This window comes from Daucus carota, chromosome 5 (genome assembly GCF_001625215.2).
Source record: "Daucus carota subsp. sativus chromosome 5, DH1 v3.0, whole genome shotgun sequence".
NCBI classification, from domain to species: Eukaryota; Viridiplantae; Streptophyta; class Magnoliopsida; order Apiales; family Apiaceae; genus Daucus; species Daucus carota.
In genome coordinates, this window is record NC_030385.2 from 43,451,196 (window position 1) to 43,473,079 (window position 21,884).

Below are 21,884 nucleotides of genomic sequence, written 5' to 3' on the forward strand. Positions count from 1 at the left end.
CATGAATTACACTGGGGCTGGTAATATGGGACCCGGCCCAATAACCCAACACGAAGTCTACCCGTAAAATATGAATTCGGGTTGGAGTTTTTTGGGTTCGGATCGAATTCAGGTTGACCAAAATCAACTCGAAAGAAACGAGTCATTTTCAGGTTGAATCCGGGTTAACCGAAATTGACTCGAAAATTAATATATAATATAAATATTATTTATATTTATATAAAATACTTATATTTATATTATTTTTGTAACATTTATTAGTTAAATTTAATAAAAATTAATTTATCTAAATTAAAATAATATTTATTTACAATTTAAAAAAATATTATTAATAAAGATTAGGGGTCGGGTTCAGGTTACCCGCGGGTAGTGCGGGTGAGGTTCGGGTTGGGTATTTTGACCCATTAAAATTTCAAGTCAAGTTCGGGTTGCGTAAAATTTTTGATCCGCGATTGTCAACCCGAACTAAACTCGACCCGATACCCGAAATTGTCCGTCCTAAGTTACACCAACTAAGGTTAGGACAGAGACATCCCATATATTGAACAATCCTTTGTTCCAATACACCATATAAATCATTTTTAACCCAACATAACATGAGGGGAGGGTTATCCTAAGGTGGTGTAAATCACAATTTTAAATTAAAAAAAAAGTGAAAGCGGAAGGTTAAAAGAAAAAGAGTATAAGCTGGCCAATTTGGGCGAAATTAACGCTATACTAAATTCATGTGTTGTAAATAATAGTATTTAATAGATCTTTAAACCTTTAAACTTTTCATGAGATTACAGATATTAAAAACTGAATTTATTTATTTTCGTAATTTGAGGAAACTATAAATATTTAATTTTGAGTTTCTCTTGAACTGTTATCGTTGTTGGTAAAAATTTTTGCTTCTTTTCATAAAAATACGATACTACCACCGATCAAATTCAAATCTTTCCTAATATTTTAACGAAAATGTTATATCTTTACACGTGCAGTCTAGGCTCTAAACCCTGAAGCATAGCACGTATCACTCACCTCTTAGGGTCTATACTATAGAGTATAGCACGTATTCTCTCCCTTCCCTTCCCCTCTCATCTCCCCCGTCTTTGCTATAAATGTCTTAAACTCTCTGTGCATAAAACCTCCCTTCCTCCAAAATACACATTAATTCCCTCAGAATCCTCGTAGTAACCCCTCCCTCACACACGCGAAAAACATGAATTGCTCTATGGCGATGGTGCGACTCTCTCAATCTGTTCCACAAAGGGCAAAATTGTCCCTTTTGGTTTTATTTTTTTTAAGTATATCATGTAACAAACTTGGAACCGCGGAACCAGAGGGGGCTAGGGGATGCTAGCCTCGAAAAAACTGTGTAAATTTTTTTCCCAGCCCCCGCTGAATTAGTGATGTCAATATAATTTTTTTTAGCCCCGAAATATAAATGTCAGAGAGAGGGACTTATGGTAAAAAAAGAAGGCTCTTAGTCTAAAGAGGATCTAATTAACAAATACACTCAAAGAGATATACTCAAAGCAACTCCTTAAATTTTCTCTAAAAATAATATAAACAATCAACTCTTAACTATTTAAGAGGTAAAATTACACAATATATCCAACAATATTTCCTTACACAGCTCTCTAGTTATATCTGTTATTAAAATATGCATACCTACAAACTGTATCATTATCATGCATGCTGAGTACATTAAACATAGGAAAAATAATATAAAATATAGTCAAGAGGGAGAGTGTGCTCCTCATTGTTGAGGAAGCAAATAGAGCTCCTAAATTTTTGAAGAGGTGCTAGGAGCTTGTTGGAGTTCATTTCATATCCGTATTCTTCAAATTTTGGCTAAAGAGTCCATATGAAGAAGCTTTTGAACATATAAGTCATACACACACGCTTGACACTACCCTAACCCAATGGAGTTCTTTTGATGAAAGTCATCTTGACAATTACTAATGATTTGCCATAAGCTTTACAACAAAAAATCAGAATGATTTGGCACTCTATTTTAAATGATAAGTAGCGGATAAAGATTGATATGGACTTCGGAGTATAGGAAATATTTCTGTCATGATGGTTAATACACACATACACACTGCTTATCCCTTAGTTTATCTTCTGGTTGAGTTAAGTCTGGTTTTACCCGTTGTCATTGATACTGTTGAGAGAGTTTTTTTCGTTATAAAAACAATTAAGACTTATCAGCGTAATATGATAGGAGATGCATGACTGAATGATAGTATGATGATATATGTCGAGAAAGCTGTTTATGGAAGTGTTAATAACGAAATAGTTCAGCCCCCCTAACTCTCAGTCCTGGTTCCGCCACTGCTTGGAACTACGGTTCTAAGTTTGGCGCGTCTTTTAAGCTACCTGTGTAACATGCAACTTTCTTGTGCCTCTCCTCTGTAAATCTCGTTGTGAGATTACTCTCTCTCTCCCTCATCTCTCATCTCCTCTGTAAAATTTGCGCGATTCCGGCAATTTGACGTCAATTCGATGAGGTTACTCCTCTATCACAAACACGTTATATGTCTTTGTTAAGTTGTTATATGCATCTCTCTCCATCTCTCCCTCGCACAAACACATACACGTTATGCTGATTAGGTAGCTCTCTATCTCTCTATCGCTCTATCTCTCTCCTTTGTAGTTTTTTGCATTTTAAAGCTTTGTTGAATTTACTTTTCTCCTAGGTTTTAGTTTCTGTATGTAATTTAACCAATGGAGAATCTCAATGATTTACAATTGTTTAGTTTTTGATTAATGCTCTTGTTTACTTTATGATTAATGTTTTTTTTGTCCTGCATGTTTGCCTGATATAATCATAGTCATGTATTAATTTTACCTCATGCTTTTGCATGTTAAAATTTTGCTGAATTTACTTTTCTCCTATGTTATAGTTTATGTATGTAATTTAACCTAGATTTTAGTTTCTGTATGTGATTTGTTTTAGTTCTGTATGTAATTTGACCTAGGTTTCAGTTTCCTTTATGTAAATTAACTAATCAAGACTCTCATTGAGTTACAATTGTTTAGTTCTTGATTAATGCTAGTGTTTACTATAAGATTATTGTTTTTTTGTCATGTATCTTTTGCCTGATATCATTGTATTGATATCATTTATCATTGTTCTGATCAGGTATTAATTTTATTTCATGCTCGTTGATCCAATGAAGTTTTAGTTGTTTTTGCTAGGTGCATTTGTGATCCATTGGTTGTTACTGTTGGTATGGACAATGATCTGTTTTTGTGCTTTCGTGCAGGATGCGTTGTTTGATATGTTTTAAGTGATATTGTAAATTGTTCGATTAGGTTTCCGTAATTAGAAATTCAAAGTAAACTATGAACTGGTCCCCGTATCTTTTGCCTAATATCATTGTACTCATATCATTCATCATTGTTCTGATCAGGTATTAATTTTAATTCATGTCCGTTGATCCAATTAAGTTTTAGTTGTTTTTGCTAGGTGCATTTGTGATCCATTGGTTGTTACTGTTGGTATGGACAATGATCTGTTTCCGTGCAGAATGTGTTGTTTGATATGTTTTAACTTTTAAGTGATATTGTAAATTGTCCGATTAGGTTTTTGTAATTAGAAATTCAAAGTAAACTATGAACTGGTCCTTTTTGCTTAATTAAATTTGTTGTTCAACACCTCGCACACATATGCTACAGAAACATGTCTTGATTAAATTGAGATGGTTAATATAGGTATGCATCTCTCTCTCTCTCTCTCCTATGTAGTTTTTAGTTTTTCGCATTTTAAAGTTTTGCGGAATTTACTTGTTCTCTTATGTTCAAGTTTCTGTATGTATTTAACCAATGGAGACTCTCAATGCATTACAATTGGTTGTTATGATTAATGCTTTCGTTTACTTGAAGGTTAAAGTCTTTTTATCGCTAGTCATCATACTTCCTTAATCCAACCAAGTATTAATTTCTTTGCTAGGTTCATTTGTGATCCATTAGTTGTTACTGTTAGTATGGACATTGACATGCTTATGTGATATGGTACAGAATGTTTTGTTTAAGATGTTTTTAGCCTATTATATTAAGTATCTAGAAACTTTGACCACTAGTTAAAGTAAGTACTATGAACTGGTTCTGTTTTTGCTTAATTAGATCTTTGCTCAATACTCTCATATCGGTAAGAACCCCCATCTTGGTAGGTGCTTGAAAGAGATTGAGAAACCTAATTTGCTAAGTACATGCCGCAAATGATTAGAATATAAGGTAAACGAGTCAGCACTCATGAGAGGGTAGATAAGCTTGCCGTTATATCACTAAACTTGGCCACTGGGTTTAGAATCGGTTTTGTTTTTGTTTTTTTTATGTTCGATGTCGAATGTGTGTTATTTGAATGCGATTTTCCTTGTATGAAAGATTGAGGTCGTAAAATGAATACTTTTTTAATGATGTCAACATATTATATTTATGTGCCTGTATGTTTTATTTGAAGCTATGGATATTAAGAAGCTAGTGGACAAGTGGATTGAAGACTACCTCTCTACAGTAGTGGAGGTGGTTAATGGCATTCTCAAGGGTTCGGGAAAAAGCATGTGTAAGTAATTGGATTGCAATTTGCACGTTAACGAATATGTGAAAATTATTTAAAAAAATTGTTTTCAGTCTCTGCAGATACTGGCTCTGTGGGATTTAGTGAGACTGGACTTACTGATGATAACAAAAAGATTAATATCAGCAACCTTTGTTCCTTCATACAAGAAGATGTAAACAGAATTTTAAAATTTGTTCAATCTGATATGAAATTAGGTAAGCTATTTTGAGTCCTACATCAACATGCTTTTGGATACTTATGAAATTATGAAAACTCATTTTTTCTTCTTTTGATTGTTATATGCAGATTTTGACTCGGAAAAGAAACGATGGGAAGTTAACATGAGTGAGTCTGGGAGGAATGACAATGTGGTTGATACAAGGACTGAGGCTGAGGTCAGAAATGAGGGGACTAGAGGAATTTCCAGAGATGAAAATTTGCAAGTACTCAAAACAAGGATGTTAGGATCGAGGCTCATGTTGGTGCTTTATTAGTATTTTATTGTGCAAGTTTTAAAAAGTATTTTGTTAATAAGATTTTATTATTGTTTGGTTTATAAAATTTTATTAGTGTTTGTGTGGTTCTAGTTTTAAATAGGTAAGCGTCCGTAACCTATTTTTGATATGTAAGGTTTATCCTTATTATGATCAGTACTGTTAGTCCTTTACCTAACAAAATAGGTTATACCTAAAAATAGGTTATATTTTGAAAATAGGTGTTCTGTAACAGAAAAAGGTTTTCTCAAAATCTATATTTTCTTATATTTAATTTATTATATTTTTCTATGATTTTACGAATTATATATGTGTGTATTTTATGCATCGGTAATATATGCGAATATGTTAAAAATGTGTTGCCAGTGATATTTGTATTTGCCAAAGGTTTTAATGTTTTTACCATGTTATTAATTATTATATATTTTGATTTGGAAACAATTAAATTATTTTAGCTTCTTTTATTCATTTAATTGATTTTTGTGTATATTAAGATATTTTTATATAAGATGTTTTATGAAAACAAAAGAAAAAAGACTTTCAGTACCGTTTGTTTTCTTGACATTTTCAGTATTTCTAGTACTCCCTCCTTCCCATTTAATAGTTCACTTTGCACATATCATACATATTAGGGCATCTCCAACCGTGATCCAAAAATCCAAATTTGGGACAGTTCTGTCCCAAACCACTCCAACCGTGGACTAAAAAGTGATCCGAATTTGGATCAGTGAATAGTATTTGTCCAAATTTGGAACACTACTATTCACTTCACTGATCCAAATCTTTTTAACATTAAAATATTATTACTTTTATTATTAGATGATTTATTATTAAAGGTAGATTAATTAATATTAGAATATAATTAAAACGGCGATTAATTATGAATTAAAATTTCAAAATACAATTTTGAATAAAAATTAAATTATCGATTTAGTTGTGCTGAATCAGTTCTTGTTCATCCAAGATAATCGATCTTGAACTTCAAAATGCACTAATTGACCATTTTGTGGAGGGATATACTAATTTTGAAAATTAGTATTTTATCATAAGATTTTAATGCTTTAAATTCATTTTTATGTGTTGTTTTCTCTTTTTCGAATTATTTTGTAACATTTTATCTCTGTCTAATTATTGATATTATTATTATAATTAATTAATAATGAAATGAGTTAATAATTTTCAAAATATATAAAATTAGAATATATGAGTATAATAATGATGAATGAATTTGGATCACTGTTTGGAGGAGCAGGATTTGAATCCCGCCCTAAATTTGGATTATTTGGTGATCCAAATTTGGATATATGGTTGAAGTTGGGCTTAAGAAATATTAATTATGATACGTTGTTATCATTTCCATGCATTGGTTATATAAAAATAGGATCGCGTTCAAGAGAAAATTAGTATTTAAAATAGAACATGGAACCACTAAGGTTTCGCTACAGAACCCTATATTTTCATAAATTTTCAGGATCTAAATCTGAATACAAGTTTTTTTGCATCGTTGTGTGTGTTCGAAAGTAATTTTAAAATATAATACATAAATAATTTTTTTTTCACCTGAAGTTCTACTGCAGAACCCTAACTAATACGAATACTTTTTTTCATTTGAAATTCTGCGACAAAATCCTAACTAAAACTAAAAATAAAATAATGGTTTCAAGGGTTATTTCTCAAATGGTTCTCTCTGGAACATGACCCAAATATTATATTTTCATATTAACATATTTTGTCAAAGAATAAAAAATAATATTTATGTTCGAAACAATAAGATGTCATACAAATATTATTTAACACCCAATATAAACCAGAGGCTCAGGTCTCGCACGGACTTTTATGCTGATTTAAATTTTATACGGTGAACGTACTCCATTCGTCTCAATTTATAGGTCCATTTTGAAATAAACACGCATACTAAGAAAAAAGTTGATTATATATGATTTTATCTCATATATCATTAATTAATGCATTGAGATGTGAGAATAGAGTTGAGTTTAAAAAAATCACAATAAATAGAGAGATTTAGTGCATTGAAAATTGAGAATAGATTTGGGTTTCAAAAAAATCACAATTAATATAGAAATAAATTTATGTTGAAAGAAGAGAGGGACAAATATTTTGAGATAATTTTTTTTCTCAAAAGGGACCAATAAATTGAGACGGAGGGAGTATTACGTATGTGTTCTTTTTTGCATCTTTAATGACATAATAATAATAAATATTTATGGGCCCTCTCCTGTATAACAACAAGTACACCGCACAAAACTCTTTGAACAATCTAGCCTGGTCAACAGCTTCCTTCCGCGTCTCTGTATCAATTGCCGAAAACATCATAGGAGATGACTAAATTCTTCCAAAGCTTTTGCATCATTTTTCTCGTTGCATTTGCTAGCAGTAAGTCTATTCTTTTTCTTCAAATATTCTGCCCAATGAATTCAACAAAGTCTTTGCCTCAATTATATTTTGTCACTACTTATAGGCACTTTTTATTATTTTCCATGAGTTTATCTCAAAACATGTCTATCTTGAGAAATAATTTATAATAATTTAATAATTTCCACTTTCTCCCCTAAAAATGAACTTAACTTTAACATATAAATTTAGTTTTAGTGTTGAAATCATTTTCTATATTTTTGTTTCCTTTCTGTTGATATAGATGATAAGTGGAAGGCTGTTTGTCTTGTGTATTATAAAAACAATTCCTTTATATTATATATTTCTAAACTTTAAGAGTGAGATATAATATAAATTCATACGTTATGAGGCTAATCGTACTTTTTATGTGCAAGGTTTGTTGCATTTGAATATACCAGATTATATTTCTGGATGTACATTCATATTTTATAATATTTCAAGGAGGAGTTCGTATATTTTTTTACTAATTTCTAGATGGTCAAAAAATTAACTAAAGATAAATTTAGGCAACTTATACATGTGATTTTTTTTATTTAAATGTAAATATTAAATACAATGTTGTTTTTCAGATGCTGCGAAACATTTAACAAGAATAGAAGAGGGGAATGAAGAATTATGTGGCAGAAAGATAGGAGAATGTGACGGGGATTACGATGAATATTATTGTGATTTTCAGTGCAGAATGCAGGTGCATCCCTCAGCCTACTATGGTGGTAAATGTCATATGGACAAAACTGCCCAACTTGCTTGTATCTGCTATTATTGTTAGCTATACTTCGTACATGTAAAATAATTTATGTTTTTTGTCTGGTAGCTATTTTTAAAAAATGGGTTTTTTACTGGCATGTTACAATTGTACTTGTAATTTCAAATATGTCTTATTAATAATTTTCTTCATTCAAGAGGACACTTTTATCTTCCTAATAATTATGATATATATTGAACAAATGAATTATAAAATAAAATTTTCTTAAAATTTTACGAACATTAAAGTTGATAAATAAAAATAAATAAGATAATTTTAAAATCCAACTAATTCTTATATATACATATAACAAGAAAAATAAATCACATCATCAATCAAACAATTAGATTATAAAGAATCTTCATTTGTATATCAATCCTTAAAAATTAACTTCTGTCAGAAAAAAAAATCCTTAAAAATTAACAATCCGGTTATAATACAACCCAGTTTTTTCCAGCTTCCATTAAACCGATTGTTGATATTAATTTTTTGGTCGTAACTCATAAGGACCCAACTAGGAATATGAGAATCTTTTTCCTCTCAAGCTAAAACGGTCTTAACGTAAACGATACAAATATAAAAACGTACGGTAAAACTGAAAATTTATCTGACGCAAAGCCAGTGAAAGCTGTTGGCAGACAGAAAACCGTGGAATTTGTTTATTTTATTTCCGATAAATTTATAGCTTTTAATTCAACACACTCGTAAAAATTACAAGCTAGTAGCAAGTGTGACAGATGCAATCGTATGTGCCTTGATCATTTTTAACGCATTCACCGCAATAGCCTAGCGGATAATCGTCGTGACGGCAGTCGTAGTCGCACATATTATCGTCCGATCCGTTGCATAATCCTAACTTATTTGTGCAGGGTACGCCGGGGCTCCCGCCTCCTTTTATTCCTGCCTTTCTACCTTTGTCACATCTACCTCCATGCACCACCTTGTTGCTATCTGCATGCACAACGGAAAAATTTAGTAACAATTATTTGTCGGGAACCTGGGCTCGAAAGAATATGGTTACTTACTGGTGGCAAATACAAGGAGGATTAACACGATGCAGAAGCTTTTTGAGAACCTGGCCATCTTTGATGTATATTGTAACTTGAAGAATGCAAGTTGGTTTGTTTATATAGCTGGGGCTGGTCTAATTTGTTTTCTGTTTTTGGAATTCTTGGAGTGAAGCTTGTAGTTCGGGTGTGTTCCACATTGGGTGTTGGCCAGCTACAATTTTAATGCTTCAAATGCCACTGAGAGATGACCTCGATATATCACTTTATAATCCAAAACGTAGGATAGTATAGTTTTTATCCTTTTTCCCATTTTAAGACTGCACCGATCTAACATTTTGAGTATCTAAACGTTATTTTATGTAGCATTTTACTTCTAATACGCAGGATCGTGCTATGTTTTATAGTGATTTTTAGACCTAAACGCAACATGATCTAGCATTTTTTTTCAAAAATCAAAACAATATATTATCCGCGGTTAATAATAATATTTTGGGTCATTTTCCCAACAATGTTATTTTGGACATTATTTGTGCAAATTGTAGTAAAAAAAACCTCATAAAACTTAGTTTTCAATTCAATGAAAAAACATGGTAAAGAGTACAAAATTTACTATGAAAAGGCTTTGGAATTGTCATGACGTATCATTTTTTTTCTTGATGCAGGAGTATTTGAGAGGAGTTTGTCTCAGGTTTGCCTTTTTCTTTAATAGGGCTCATACAATCATACTCGTAACATTTACTACGCTATCTTCAATCATAGCAATTGTTTATCTGTTGTTCTACACGATGGGTTGTCTTAATTTTTTTTTTTTTTAAATGAGAATGAATCTCAACCGATATGATTCGCCAATTCACCGTGATAATTCTTTCATTCAAAAAAACTTATCATCTAACCGTCAGACATGCAAGATGACCGGGAAAATTTAGATAATAAAACTTTAATGTCCGAAAAGAAAAACCCGTCTTCTTCCAAGTATTCTGAAAATATAAACAAATAAAACAAGGAGAATATAAATCCATATATATGACTGATTATATATATATATATTATTATTAAAAAATAAAGGATAATATATCCAATAAATAATAATTATTAAAATCATGTGCATATCATTTCAAGTAGTGAAAAGGAACTTAATAAAAGTTTAGTCAAAGATAATACAACCACCACCGCAGACCACCATCATATTCTCGGAATCTAATATCTCGTAAAAACAATATATTAACACTAAATCAAAAATCTATGTTTGATCAAGTCAAGATTGTAAAAAGTTTATTTTTACACAAGCAAATATCAAATGCAAAAGATATATTTTACGTAATAATATTAAAAATTGATGAACATATCTACATTATCTGCAAAAACAAAAACGAAAACTAACGCATTTGCAGAGATAAATAGAGTTAGAAACACGGATATCTTTTACATGCGTGTTAACTTTGTTATTAATCTCTCTACAAAAATATTCAAGTTTTTATTTTTTTTTAATATATTTAAAATTAAAAAAGATAATTTATATTTTTGATATCTATAATTAAAACTTCCAGAAAATTATAAAAACAGAACAAACTAGCCATCTACACACATATATGGTGGATTTTTATAATCAACCTAAAAAGTTAAATTATTATTTCTCCTTCTAATTCTATTCGTGAAAGTAGATTAAAAAACAAAGGAAACTGGTGAAAGTAAAAAACAATCCCAGAAAATTTCACGCAGAGTTGCACACATCTCCCTGATCTGATCAGGTAAACACTATTCTCCAATTTTTACCGTTCGTATTGTCTCAATCACTTATTCGCATGTATCATCAGAATTTACTATATGTATAGCTACACGCTGTATCTATATTCTGAATCCAGGCTGTGTACAATTTTGTTGCATTCAATAATAAAGAAATTAGGGCTAAAATGATGATTAGTTTGTTTACGACACATAATTCAGGCTCGAACTGGTTGAGAACCGTTATTTATATTCAATCTCGTAAATTTTGAGTTATGTGACTGGGATCAGGAATTTTAAAATTTTCGGAATAATGTATATGAAAAGTGCGGGTAACACTATATCTAAAATCTATCAAGATCGGGGAGGGGAATTTTAGAATTTTCGGAATAACGTATGCAAAAAGTGTAGGTACAACACGATTTGTAAAATATATTATTATCGGTGTATAGTATTATTATGTTCAATGTACTAATTGATCGTGGTAGTATTGACATGTTTTTTCGTTTGTGTCCTGGTTTTAATTCGGCAGAAATTAATTTGAATTTCGTGATAGCCTGAGATGAAATTATGGCAATCAATTGTTGGCGCCTGAAGGCTTGGTAGTTGGATTTTATTGGGGGCGCTAGCATGAACATTGTCAGGGGTGTTGTTCACCTTGTTCGAAGGTGGTCTGTCGGTAACACTCCAGAGTCTGGAGTAGTGTCATCACCGGAGAGGTTTTCGCTTCCTTGTCTACAAATCAGATTCAGGTATGGTCCATTTGAAATTTGTTATCTGTATGGTGATTAGAGAGGCTATTATCCTACTAGTGTTATTATAATAACTATATCGTTCTGTATTCAGTTGAGATTTATTTAGGTCTTTTGTGTGAAGTTTTAGTTATCAGGAGACTTGCAGTAATTCTTTTCTAGGATGTAAGAGAGTTTTAGGCTTTCTGCTTGTATCAGCATTGCAGCTTTTGGATCATTATGAAGAAATCGCACTTGCTTATGATGAAGTAGGTTGAGAGGTCATAATGAATAATTTAAGTACTCAACGCATATAACATCTTTCCGCTCATGTCTCAAAATATTACACCAAACTATAATGAGAGGGTACTCTTGCTCTTGCTGATTAAATACAGTTCCACATTGGCACCTACATTTACAGCAGTCCACAGCACTTCTTAGTCTTCTAAAGACTGAATTAAGGGAACCCTTAAATTTGTTTATTTCCTACCTCTAACTGCAAAGGTTGTAACCAGTGTAATGCAAATGGCTCTCGCATGAACAAGGTCAGGCTCGTATAAGTAGGTATTTCAACTTCTGTTTAATGTTATCATAGATTATTTATTGAGTTTACGTTGTTTAAAGTTTCTTTTGCGCGATTTTATGTGCAAAAACCCCTAAACCCTAATTATTTACCCATCCCCATCATTTTTTACTTTATAATTCTTTTTATGTCATGTTCCACATCATTTTTCAATCCTTTGTATAAACTCATTCCCGACTATCTAAGTGAAGAAGGTTGAAAAAGGAGTTTATATAAAGAAACACGCATGAGAGCGTGACTTCAAGCTAATGACAAAATAAACCTAGAAATTAATGTTTATATTTTTCATAAGCTTGACATCACCGAAACATTATGGAATAGCAAAGTCAATGCGACTTGTTACAGAAGTCCCTTTCACATTTCCATGGAGGGACTTCTAGTCATTCACAACCTCTTGTACGATTGTCACATCATTAACTTGGACTCTGTTAAGTTGGGACGATCGCACCAGCAAATCTAGGAGAAAGAAGTTCTTAATTATAAACCTGCACGTCTATTTTATCTCCAAAAGTGTTCTTACTTGTCACATGCGATTATTCCCAAAATCAAGACCTCAAAGGACATATAGGTTTTGCTTGATATATCTTTACATAAATCACATACAATTTTCACGCTGCACTCATAATTCTGACAGCTGCCTAATAGTCGAAACCATGTCGACAATACAGTCAAAGGATTTCTTGAACTAGCCCATAATGTAGAAGATTTTGAACATATAATACACGAGGTCTATACAAGATGGCATGTATATCATATAGTGTCATATGTGTTATGTACTTCTCTAAATGTGAAGCTTTAGATGTATTGTGTACTCCACTGATCTGGAATCGCGAACGAGAGAATAAAATAGCATAATGCAGGAACTTCCCTGCAGATTGTCATAGAGTACTTTGTTATTTATGTTGTATTTGTTACATTTGATAATGCTCATTCTATAAAGGTTTCGAAAGTTGTATTGGTTCCTTAAGTAATTTTGTGCTCACTGAGTTTTAATTATTGTAAGAAATTTCCTATCTGTGACGGCATTGCCTAAATTCTTCTATTTCAGTGAGATTGGTGATGAGGCAATTCTGAATACACTTTGGGGAAAGTACATTGATGCCTTTGATAAGGTATTTTTCATAATCCCTTGGCCGTATGTTGATTTTATATGATTGATACAATGATTGTAAAAGGAGGAGATTAGTTTTTGCATAGTTGCAGTGAAGGGCTACTTGGTTCTTTACTAGCTGTCTGTCAAGGACAGTCTTTATTGTGTAAATTGGCAAATTTGAAAAACTGCAAAGTGTCTTCTTCTTTTTATTTATTCTTGATTAGATAATTTTTGACTCGTTTGTTTTTGTGGTATACCCCTCAGTTGACATTACTTTCTTTTTGCCCACATGGAGAAGCATTTTCGATGTAACGGAAAAAGTTTTCTATTTATTTCTACAATTTAGTATTAGTATGTTGGATATTCTATTGTAAGGTCACATGAGATTGATTTTCTTCTTTTGTGGATTTACATTCATATGAACTGAATTTACTTTCATATAAAATTCATATTTATGATTAAAGAATATATTTAATGCTGATCTCCCTCATGTCTTTATTCTCAGCTTGTAATTTCCTTCGTCAGCATGCCTTCTCAACAAGTTACATCTATAGCTCCTAATTTTTTATACTCAATTTCAGGTGGAAAGACAAAAATCATTTGTTATGTTTTTGGAGCAGTTCTTGATTGTGCACAAGAACTGGAAGCCTGTAGATCCAGGGCAATCTACAGAGGCTGCTGCATCTGCCTTCCTGCCAGTGGAATGTTCACAAAATGATGATGTGATGTTTGGCTGTTCTGCTGGTCACCCTGCTGAAATAACTCTAGCCTTAACCGAAGAAATCTCACATATAACTGCCATGGTCTCTCAGTGTAAGTCGGACTATATCAGTATGCAGCTTAAATTTTCATGTGAACTCTTTGTAGAACTCAGAAAGAGAGTGGCACCTTTTTTCGCTATTTCCGTCTTTGACACTTCTTATTGATTAGGATTCTAATCTGGTTAGCTGTGAATTCTCCACGAGTGGTCATGGTTTTTCACAAAAGGACGTAACTCTGCTCTTTGCTTTGCTGTTCCATATTCAGTTTGGATAAATATATGGAGCTAAATGGCTAAAATATCACTAAACCCAATCATATCTAGAGGTAAATTCCTAATATATCACTCAAGTGCCAAATGGGTCAGTGAACTAAAAAAAGAACCTCAAAAATGAGTAAATGAAATAAAAAAATTTGCAGTTTAATAATTGAAACCAAAAAAAATAAAAAAATTTGTCTATTAATTTTTTTTGGTTGCAATTTCTTGTCATTGACTAAAAAAAATTAATTTTAATTTTATTTGCAAAATATAGGTGGAGACTGTCTTCGTAGTTAAGTGAGCCTTCAGTACCCATTGCTTAAAGTTTTAGAAGAATTTAAATGTGCATCATAAATGGTGATTCATAATTGATTCTGGATATGGTTGATTTGACCATGAAATTTGAAACCCACAAAATTCAAATGCCTGAAGGGGTAATAAAATGTAGACTATGTAGTATTCCTGATGTGCGACCAGTCAAACCTTTTAGACCCATTAATTTTGGTGGTGGGGCACAGTGCTTTTGTAATTTATAGTATCTAAATATCAATTTTATTGGAAGCTTATATCCTTTCATGAGTCTTATAGTGTTTTTATTTTAGTTACACACTCGGACATGAGTGGGGTGATATCAACCACAGAACGGTTGGGGACTGATACAAGTGTAACCCTAACATCTGAAGAGCTGGCCATTTTGGATGCTCTGGCCATTGTAACTCGGTCAGTGCATAATTGCAACGTCTTTGGTTACTATGGAGGGATTGAAAAAGTCACAACATTATTGAAAGGTATTCTTCTTACTTATTATTGTTTCATGTTTTTATCATCATCATCATCATCATGATTTTTATTATTTATTATTATTATTATTATTATTATTATTATTATTATTATTATTATTATTATTATTATTATTATTATTATTATCATTATTATCAAAGCAGGCCAAGCTTTGCTTTCTGTCATTTGTTTGATCTGATAAGTGAATATATATTATCTAAATTTTTATGCACTCTTCAAAAAATGAAGTAAAAGGTCAATGTGGAATGAAGGGCGCAGTATTTCCATTAAAGTTAACTAGCACTTGAAGATGTGTTTGTCAGGAAGATTAAGAATAAGAAACTACAATGTTACAAGAATTATAGAGCAAATGCGCAAGGCAGTTGTAGATTTGTAGAAAATAAGTTTGGTGGTAACTCCGAAGGCAAGTCCATCTTTCTGAGATATCAAATTAAAATTCAAAATGTGTGTAAAAGAACATTACACTTGACATTATTATGTATCTACAGAGTTGGTCACTTTAGTAAGTTTTGTTGAGTATCTTCGACTTGGCTAGATACCAACTCAATTCACATTTACTACTAGGAAAAACTTCATGATATGTCGATTATCCATACTGGTTCTGTACAAATACATGCTTTGTCAAATTTGTCATAGCACTTGTTACTTTTGTTTTTTATTGCTTCTTATACCACAAACATGTAGAATGTGTACCGAAACCTTTAAATAATCCACATAATAGTCAAATCAGTCTAGTAGGTGTCCAAAACATTTACAATTGTAAAAACAACAATATGAAATCTTTGAATAATCAATAGTGCTGAAGGCCACAAATTCAAAATTTTAATGTGCTAGAGATCAGATCTTCATTATACACTCTGAAAACCCTGTAGTACCTGTGAGCAAGAATTCAACATGAGTCGTGCATTATTTTAAACCTGAACAATATTATGTTATACTTATATGCATACTGCATAGTATATCTTGTTAGAATATTTGTATCTAGGAATTTTTAATTTTAAAGCAAATGTGATTATGGCTATATAATTATTTGTATTATTATAAATTATATCAGGGGGCTTCTTATTATTAATTTTAATCCATAACAATAGTATGTTACATTTTATGTATTGCATGAAGTGTTTTATTAAAATAATAGCCATGTAACATGGTTAATGTATATCATGTATATATGTAATATGCTAACACTAAAACATATTTCATGGGATGTGGCAAGAAATGTATAGATACAGTACACTACTAATTTAGTCAAGTGGTAGAAAAAGATCTGCTTCAACTTTGCCAATAATTAGTATCTTTTAGAAAATACTCTTAAAAGGTCTTGACATAATCTCTACTGTTTTAGAGAATATATTAGGCTAACATCAATAATTAAGGGGTGTTTGGTCGGGGCTTAAAAGCCCGGGCCGTTTGGGTAAGCTTAATAAAAGTGCTTCTTTCTTAAAATGAAGAAGTGGACTAGAAGTGAGAATTAAATTGAGACTTATAAGTGATTAAACTGTTTGGGAAAGAAGTAGAAGTCCTGAAACAATTTTTAGCCCGGGCCGTTTGGGTAAGCTTAATAAAAGTGCTTCTTCTTAAAATGCAGAAGTGGACTAGAAGTGAGAATTAAATTGAGACTTATAAGTGATTAAACTGTTTGGGAAAGAAGTAGAACCCTGAAACAAAAGCTAGCATTCTCAGCTTTTTATAAGTGTTTTTGGCTTTTTACACAAACGGGTCAAGAAAAGCCGACTTCTTGAAAAAAGAAGCACTTATAAACCGTTGCCAAACATGCCCTAATCAGTTTCACTTTAATATTACCCCTCACTTATGAGTACCATCTAAATTTTTTCCACATAAATAGTCTAATTTATTATCCTAAAAGTTAAAAGATAAACATGCATTTATTTTATTTATCAAAATAAAAAATACAATAATATACAGATGTAACTAATTTATATATACATTCAATATGAAGAAATATCAACCTATATATAAAAATGAAGCAAGTTTTTTATAATTAAAAATAAGTCACTATTCATATTGAATATTTTTATTTTCATTCTTAACATAATTAATATTTTTATTTTCATTCCCAACATAATTGAGATAGTGTAGCTCTAACCTTAATAAATTAATAAATCATTGCGGTCCTGAGGATTTTAGTTTATAGAGGTTAAACTGTATACCTTTGGAAGGGGGTTTCAACAAGTATAGGTTGGATACATCTTGACGCTCTCAGATTTATATGTTTCAGTTTTAGTTTTGTATCCTATCATCTGTTATAATTGTATTTGACTTCCTAATAGAAGTCTTTTTTTTCTTATAAGTTATTGTCTAATAACATATGGCATTTGATGTGTGATTTCCATTTGGTCATTGCAGCGGGTGTTATGCAACTTAATACAATCACCGATGCGCTTCCAGATGATGAAAGTTCATCAAACTCAATCATAGAAAAGATTGCCGTTCTGCAAAATCTACTTAGACGTGCCGTTTTAATAATTTGTAGCTTCATCAATCTACATCCAAATGTTTACGAAATCTCCCAACCATACTTTAGCTTCTCAAAGTTGAGTTTTCCAGAGGGTGGTTCAAATATTTTCGAATATCCTGGTGGGACAACAGCTTCTTCTGAAGCATGGGTAGTTTGGCATCAAAAGTCAGTTGTTTCAGTAATAGAAGCTGGCGGCTTTAATTGGTTAGTAGGTAAGGTAGGCCATTCATGTTTTGTTCGTGTGAGTTAAATATTGTGGCTTCGATAAATTCTAAAACTTATTGATTTGATTATTTAGGGAAAATTATTACTTTTGCAAGTTATTTCCAAATGATCCCGAGGTTGCATCTAGAGACAATGATTTCAAATAATTGATTTTGGTCAGTTAGAGAACATAATTGAATTTGCGACTGAGTTTACATCTTATTGTATTAGATAAGCTAAGTTGGTTCTTACACAATACTTTATTATGAAAGCAGTGCAAGAATTTTCTTAAGTAAAACCACTACTAATATGTGCTTTCACCTCCTGTTGATATATGAATCCCTTATAGCACATACATAAATCCTTGCAATTATTCGCAGTACTCAGTGAACCTGTAAACCGGCGCTATTATATACTACAAGAAGCTTTAATTATTTTTTTTGGTGAATGCAAACTTTAAAGTGGAGGGACGCAATAGACAGATTCAATTGTAGTATATTTATACTCTTCAACTAGTAATATATATGAAGTTGATGATGAATTAAAATTTTCCCCATTGTAGCATTAGATAATAATTAAGATACTAAACTTAAAACTGAATTATTTTTGTTGTCTATTTAATATTTGAAAAAACATATCACCAAAAATTTTGGACTTTGGCATAAAGTCTATAGATAATAGAATTTTCTGCTTGTGAACCTTTAGTTACATACTATGCTATTTGTGGTTTCTATGTTGCATTGTTTTTGCTTATGGAAAATCATTGTTTTTCAGAGCTTTTGCTTGTAATGCGGAGGTTGAGTATAAAAGAACAACAATTAGACATGACCCTCCATTACTTGACTCTAACAAGTCTTCGATCGGCATTAAGAAATAATCCCCATGGTCAAAATCATTTTCGAAGTATTGGTGGACTTGAAGTTCTATTGGACGGACTTGAATTTCCATCAATTGACATATTGGAATCAAAGAATTCATCTTTTTCTACCAAGGAAAGGTAATTTAATCTGGAAATATTTGACCTTGGTTCTTTGTGATACACCCTGCTTAAAGTTTTGAATATGGTAGAAAATCTAATGAAAGAGGATTGATGTGTGTATATTTTCACCGACCTTTTTCCTTGAGTTTCTTCAGAAGGAAATAGAAGTTAAAGGAGGTATAACCTTACCTCCAGTTCCGCTATATAAATAGGATAGAAAGATAATGGAAAATAATTGTCTTCAAAAACATTTTTTAATTCCAATTATAATCTTATGTTCTTATTATATATATTTACATCTTCTTTAATGCACCCTCATCAAGACTTTGGAGCACACTAGTAAGAGATATTTCATTACATTTTCTTAACTTAAAATTTAATTAGACCTTGTTCCCAAAAAATCCAGGTTGAAACGTGCTAATTTAATTGTATATATTTATATTAGTGTAATTAGCTTTGTAAGCGTTGATGCTATATTTGTGTTAATTTGACCAACATATCTGCCTGTAATACGCAGTGTTTCATGCTTGGTATAATTGATGTTACAAGTCAGGTTCTAACACTTATACTTATGTACAATAGTAATATAAAATTATTACCAATTTTAAAAATTTGAAGACATGCATTTAGGTTTACAAATAATGATAAAGTTGAATGTTTACCTTTGGAATGCTTAAAACTTTAACATGCACATCTTGTGCATACATGTAGGTCACATGTGTATGCTTATATAGATTTATTATGAAATTCACCGCATATGGTTCTCATGGAGCATTGGCCCCGCACACTACTATACTGATATAATGCTCTATATGTTTGGTTAGTAAATGATGTTAACTTTCTCGTTCTGCCAATTAAGGTGTTAGGAGGACTTAACGGGGTCTTAAGTTATCTTTGACTTTACCCCTCGCTAGAAAGTATATGTCTTGGTCGAGAGTAGATCACTAGGAGCTCATCTTTGGTGCAATATCTCTGAATTAGTGTCTGAATTAATAGTTGAGATGTTAAGTTACCAGTTATCTCAAAGCCTTACGGTTTTAAAAGGACTTAAAAGGATCTTAAATTATCTTTAACTAATGGAACATGAGTGGTATTTTATGTGATTACAGTGTCATGAAAGAAATAGTACTATATTGCTGACTGTATGACTCTCTTTACATCCACTACATTTTATGTGATGGACATCTTCACTAAATTATTCTTGCAGTGGGGAGAATGCTTCTGTGGGCATCTTGCTGCTCCATGTTCTTTCTTTTAAGGTTCTCAGAGAGTCTGTGTATCCTTGTTGCCACAACCTATCTTCCGATAGATAGCTAGCAGTTGTGTGAATTTAGGAACATGGCCTTTGTATATCACAGTGTTTATTCTGCCTTTTATTCTAGCAGTATTTTTTTCCGCCTAATTGTGTGAGGCTCGTCAATAATAAATCTTTTGAATTGGGAATAAAAATCAAACTTTATCTGCAAAATTTTCATTTTAAAGGGAAAATAAATATTTTCATCACTAAACTATTTACTCTTTTGGAAACTTATTATCAAATAATAAACTTAATTAATATAACCACTAATGTTACATACATTTCTCATTTTTGGTATGTAGTTAAGTTTTATAATTAATCGTTAAAAAAATCATCATCATAGACTGTTTTGCTAATGTGTACTGATGACATAGTAGATATATATAACCTGACTATTATATGCTCCGTAACAGGCATATATTTGAGTTATTGTGATTCGGGGAAAAATATAAGTGAAGGTTTCAAATAACTCTAATATATAATATTGTGATATTTCATCTTCTTCAATCGATTCCCAAACTAAGCATACTGAACTTATTTTGGTAGTAGTGTGGATTTCTTTTAGGGTGTGCTTGAAGATATTCATATAGAATGACCAAAATGATTTATAGTTAAAGATTGAAAATGCTTTATTGAGTAGAGGCTAAGTTAGAGTGTTCAAATACTAAAATTAATGTTTAAAGATACATCATCTATGTATTGGACACTCACAGCTATTTTAATGGCAATAACTAAAACTTAATGAAATGCTTATAATCAAATACAAATGTAACAGTAGTGACTTAGAATAAATTATTATGTAATTCAGTGGTAAGATGCTAAAAGTATAAATATTTGAGTGACAAAAAAATTATTTTTCCATTATAAAACTTAACGGAATGATTAAAATCACAAACGTCTGTGATGTTAGTGATAATATCGAGGAAAATAATTGTTTGGTGGTAAGTTTTTAAAAAAGGCAACAGTTCAGTAACAAAAAAAACTATTTTTCCCTTTCTAAAATTAGTGATTTTTTTTTTTTGGCCTAGTGATTAACTGTTCTCAGTTGTTCAGTAAGAATATTTATACTTTTGTATTTCAATTATTAGTATTTCATAATCAGGACCAGTTTTACCTGATTTTTAATTCTATTTCTTGGTTTTCACCTTAATTAATACCGATGTTCTTATTACTCATTTGATCTCAATAGTTCAGTTGAAATGTCTGCTAATTTTCAGTTTGACATGATTAAAAAAATATGTTTCCACTATCCTAAATTCGACTTTTTAGTGGTCGCTCTTGACGCTTCAGTTGTGATTCCCTTAACTATTAAACAGTTTTGGAAATTCGAACAGTTTTCAGTTCTTATGTGAGAACGGAAGAATCCACAAATTTGCAAACAGCTTTTGTGCACTTGCGTTCTTGCTTAAGGAATACAAGCAGAAGCAGAAAAAACAGCAGAGAAAGGAAATGTCTGTTCAGGAAAATTTATGTATGCTACTTTTAGATACCAAACATGATGATAATACAGAAATCCATGGTTACTGGAATGATTATGTTGTCAAGTTAAGCAAAGTCCTCTTTTCGTTTCTGCTTGATTTGGAAGATATATACACTGATGATTTTCGATCATCTGCTGGTGAAATTACCTTGCCAGTTTCTTCTGTGTATGGTGAACTTTCGGCAAAGTGGATCATGCGAGTTCTTTTTACTGTATTTCCGTGTGTGGAGGCGTGTTCTAACCAAAATCACCTACCTAAATATTTAAGGTGAGTGATGCAAGTA

The 21,884-nt window shown here is 31.5% G+C and overlaps 1 protein-coding gene across 7 annotated transcripts in view; it reads left to right on the plus strand.

Annotated features, from left to right (window-relative positions):
• Window positions 1-10,843: 10,843 nt before the first annotated feature.
• The window catches only part of LOC108222014 (BEACH domain-containing protein B), a 34,717-nt gene continuing 23,676 nt past the window's right edge, over window positions 10,844-21,884 (plus strand). For 3 of the 7 annotated variants that reach the window (XM_017395887.2, XM_017395892.2, XM_017395891.2), the window contains exons 1-9: window positions 10,854-10,961; window positions 11,468-11,687; window positions 13,298-13,361; window positions 13,924-14,155; window positions 14,963-15,148; window positions 17,529-17,852; window positions 18,619-18,841; window positions 20,031-20,099; window positions 21,437-21,868. In XM_017395887.2, coding sequence (XP_017251376.1) covers window positions 11,566-11,687; window positions 13,298-13,361; window positions 13,924-14,155; window positions 14,963-15,148; window positions 17,529-17,852; window positions 18,619-18,841; window positions 20,031-20,099; window positions 21,437-21,868 — 1,652 coding nt within the window. In that variant the 5' untranslated portion in view covers window positions 10,854-10,961; window positions 11,468-11,565. Of the gene's footprint in view, window positions 10,962-11,053; window positions 11,347-11,467; window positions 11,688-13,297; window positions 13,362-13,923; window positions 14,156-14,285; window positions 14,429-14,962; window positions 15,149-17,528; window positions 17,853-18,618; window positions 18,842-20,030; window positions 20,100-21,436; window positions 21,869-21,884 lie in introns of those variants that run through there. The other 4 variants (XM_017395890.2, XM_017395893.2, XM_017395889.2 and 1 more) reach the window with 4 other exon arrangements.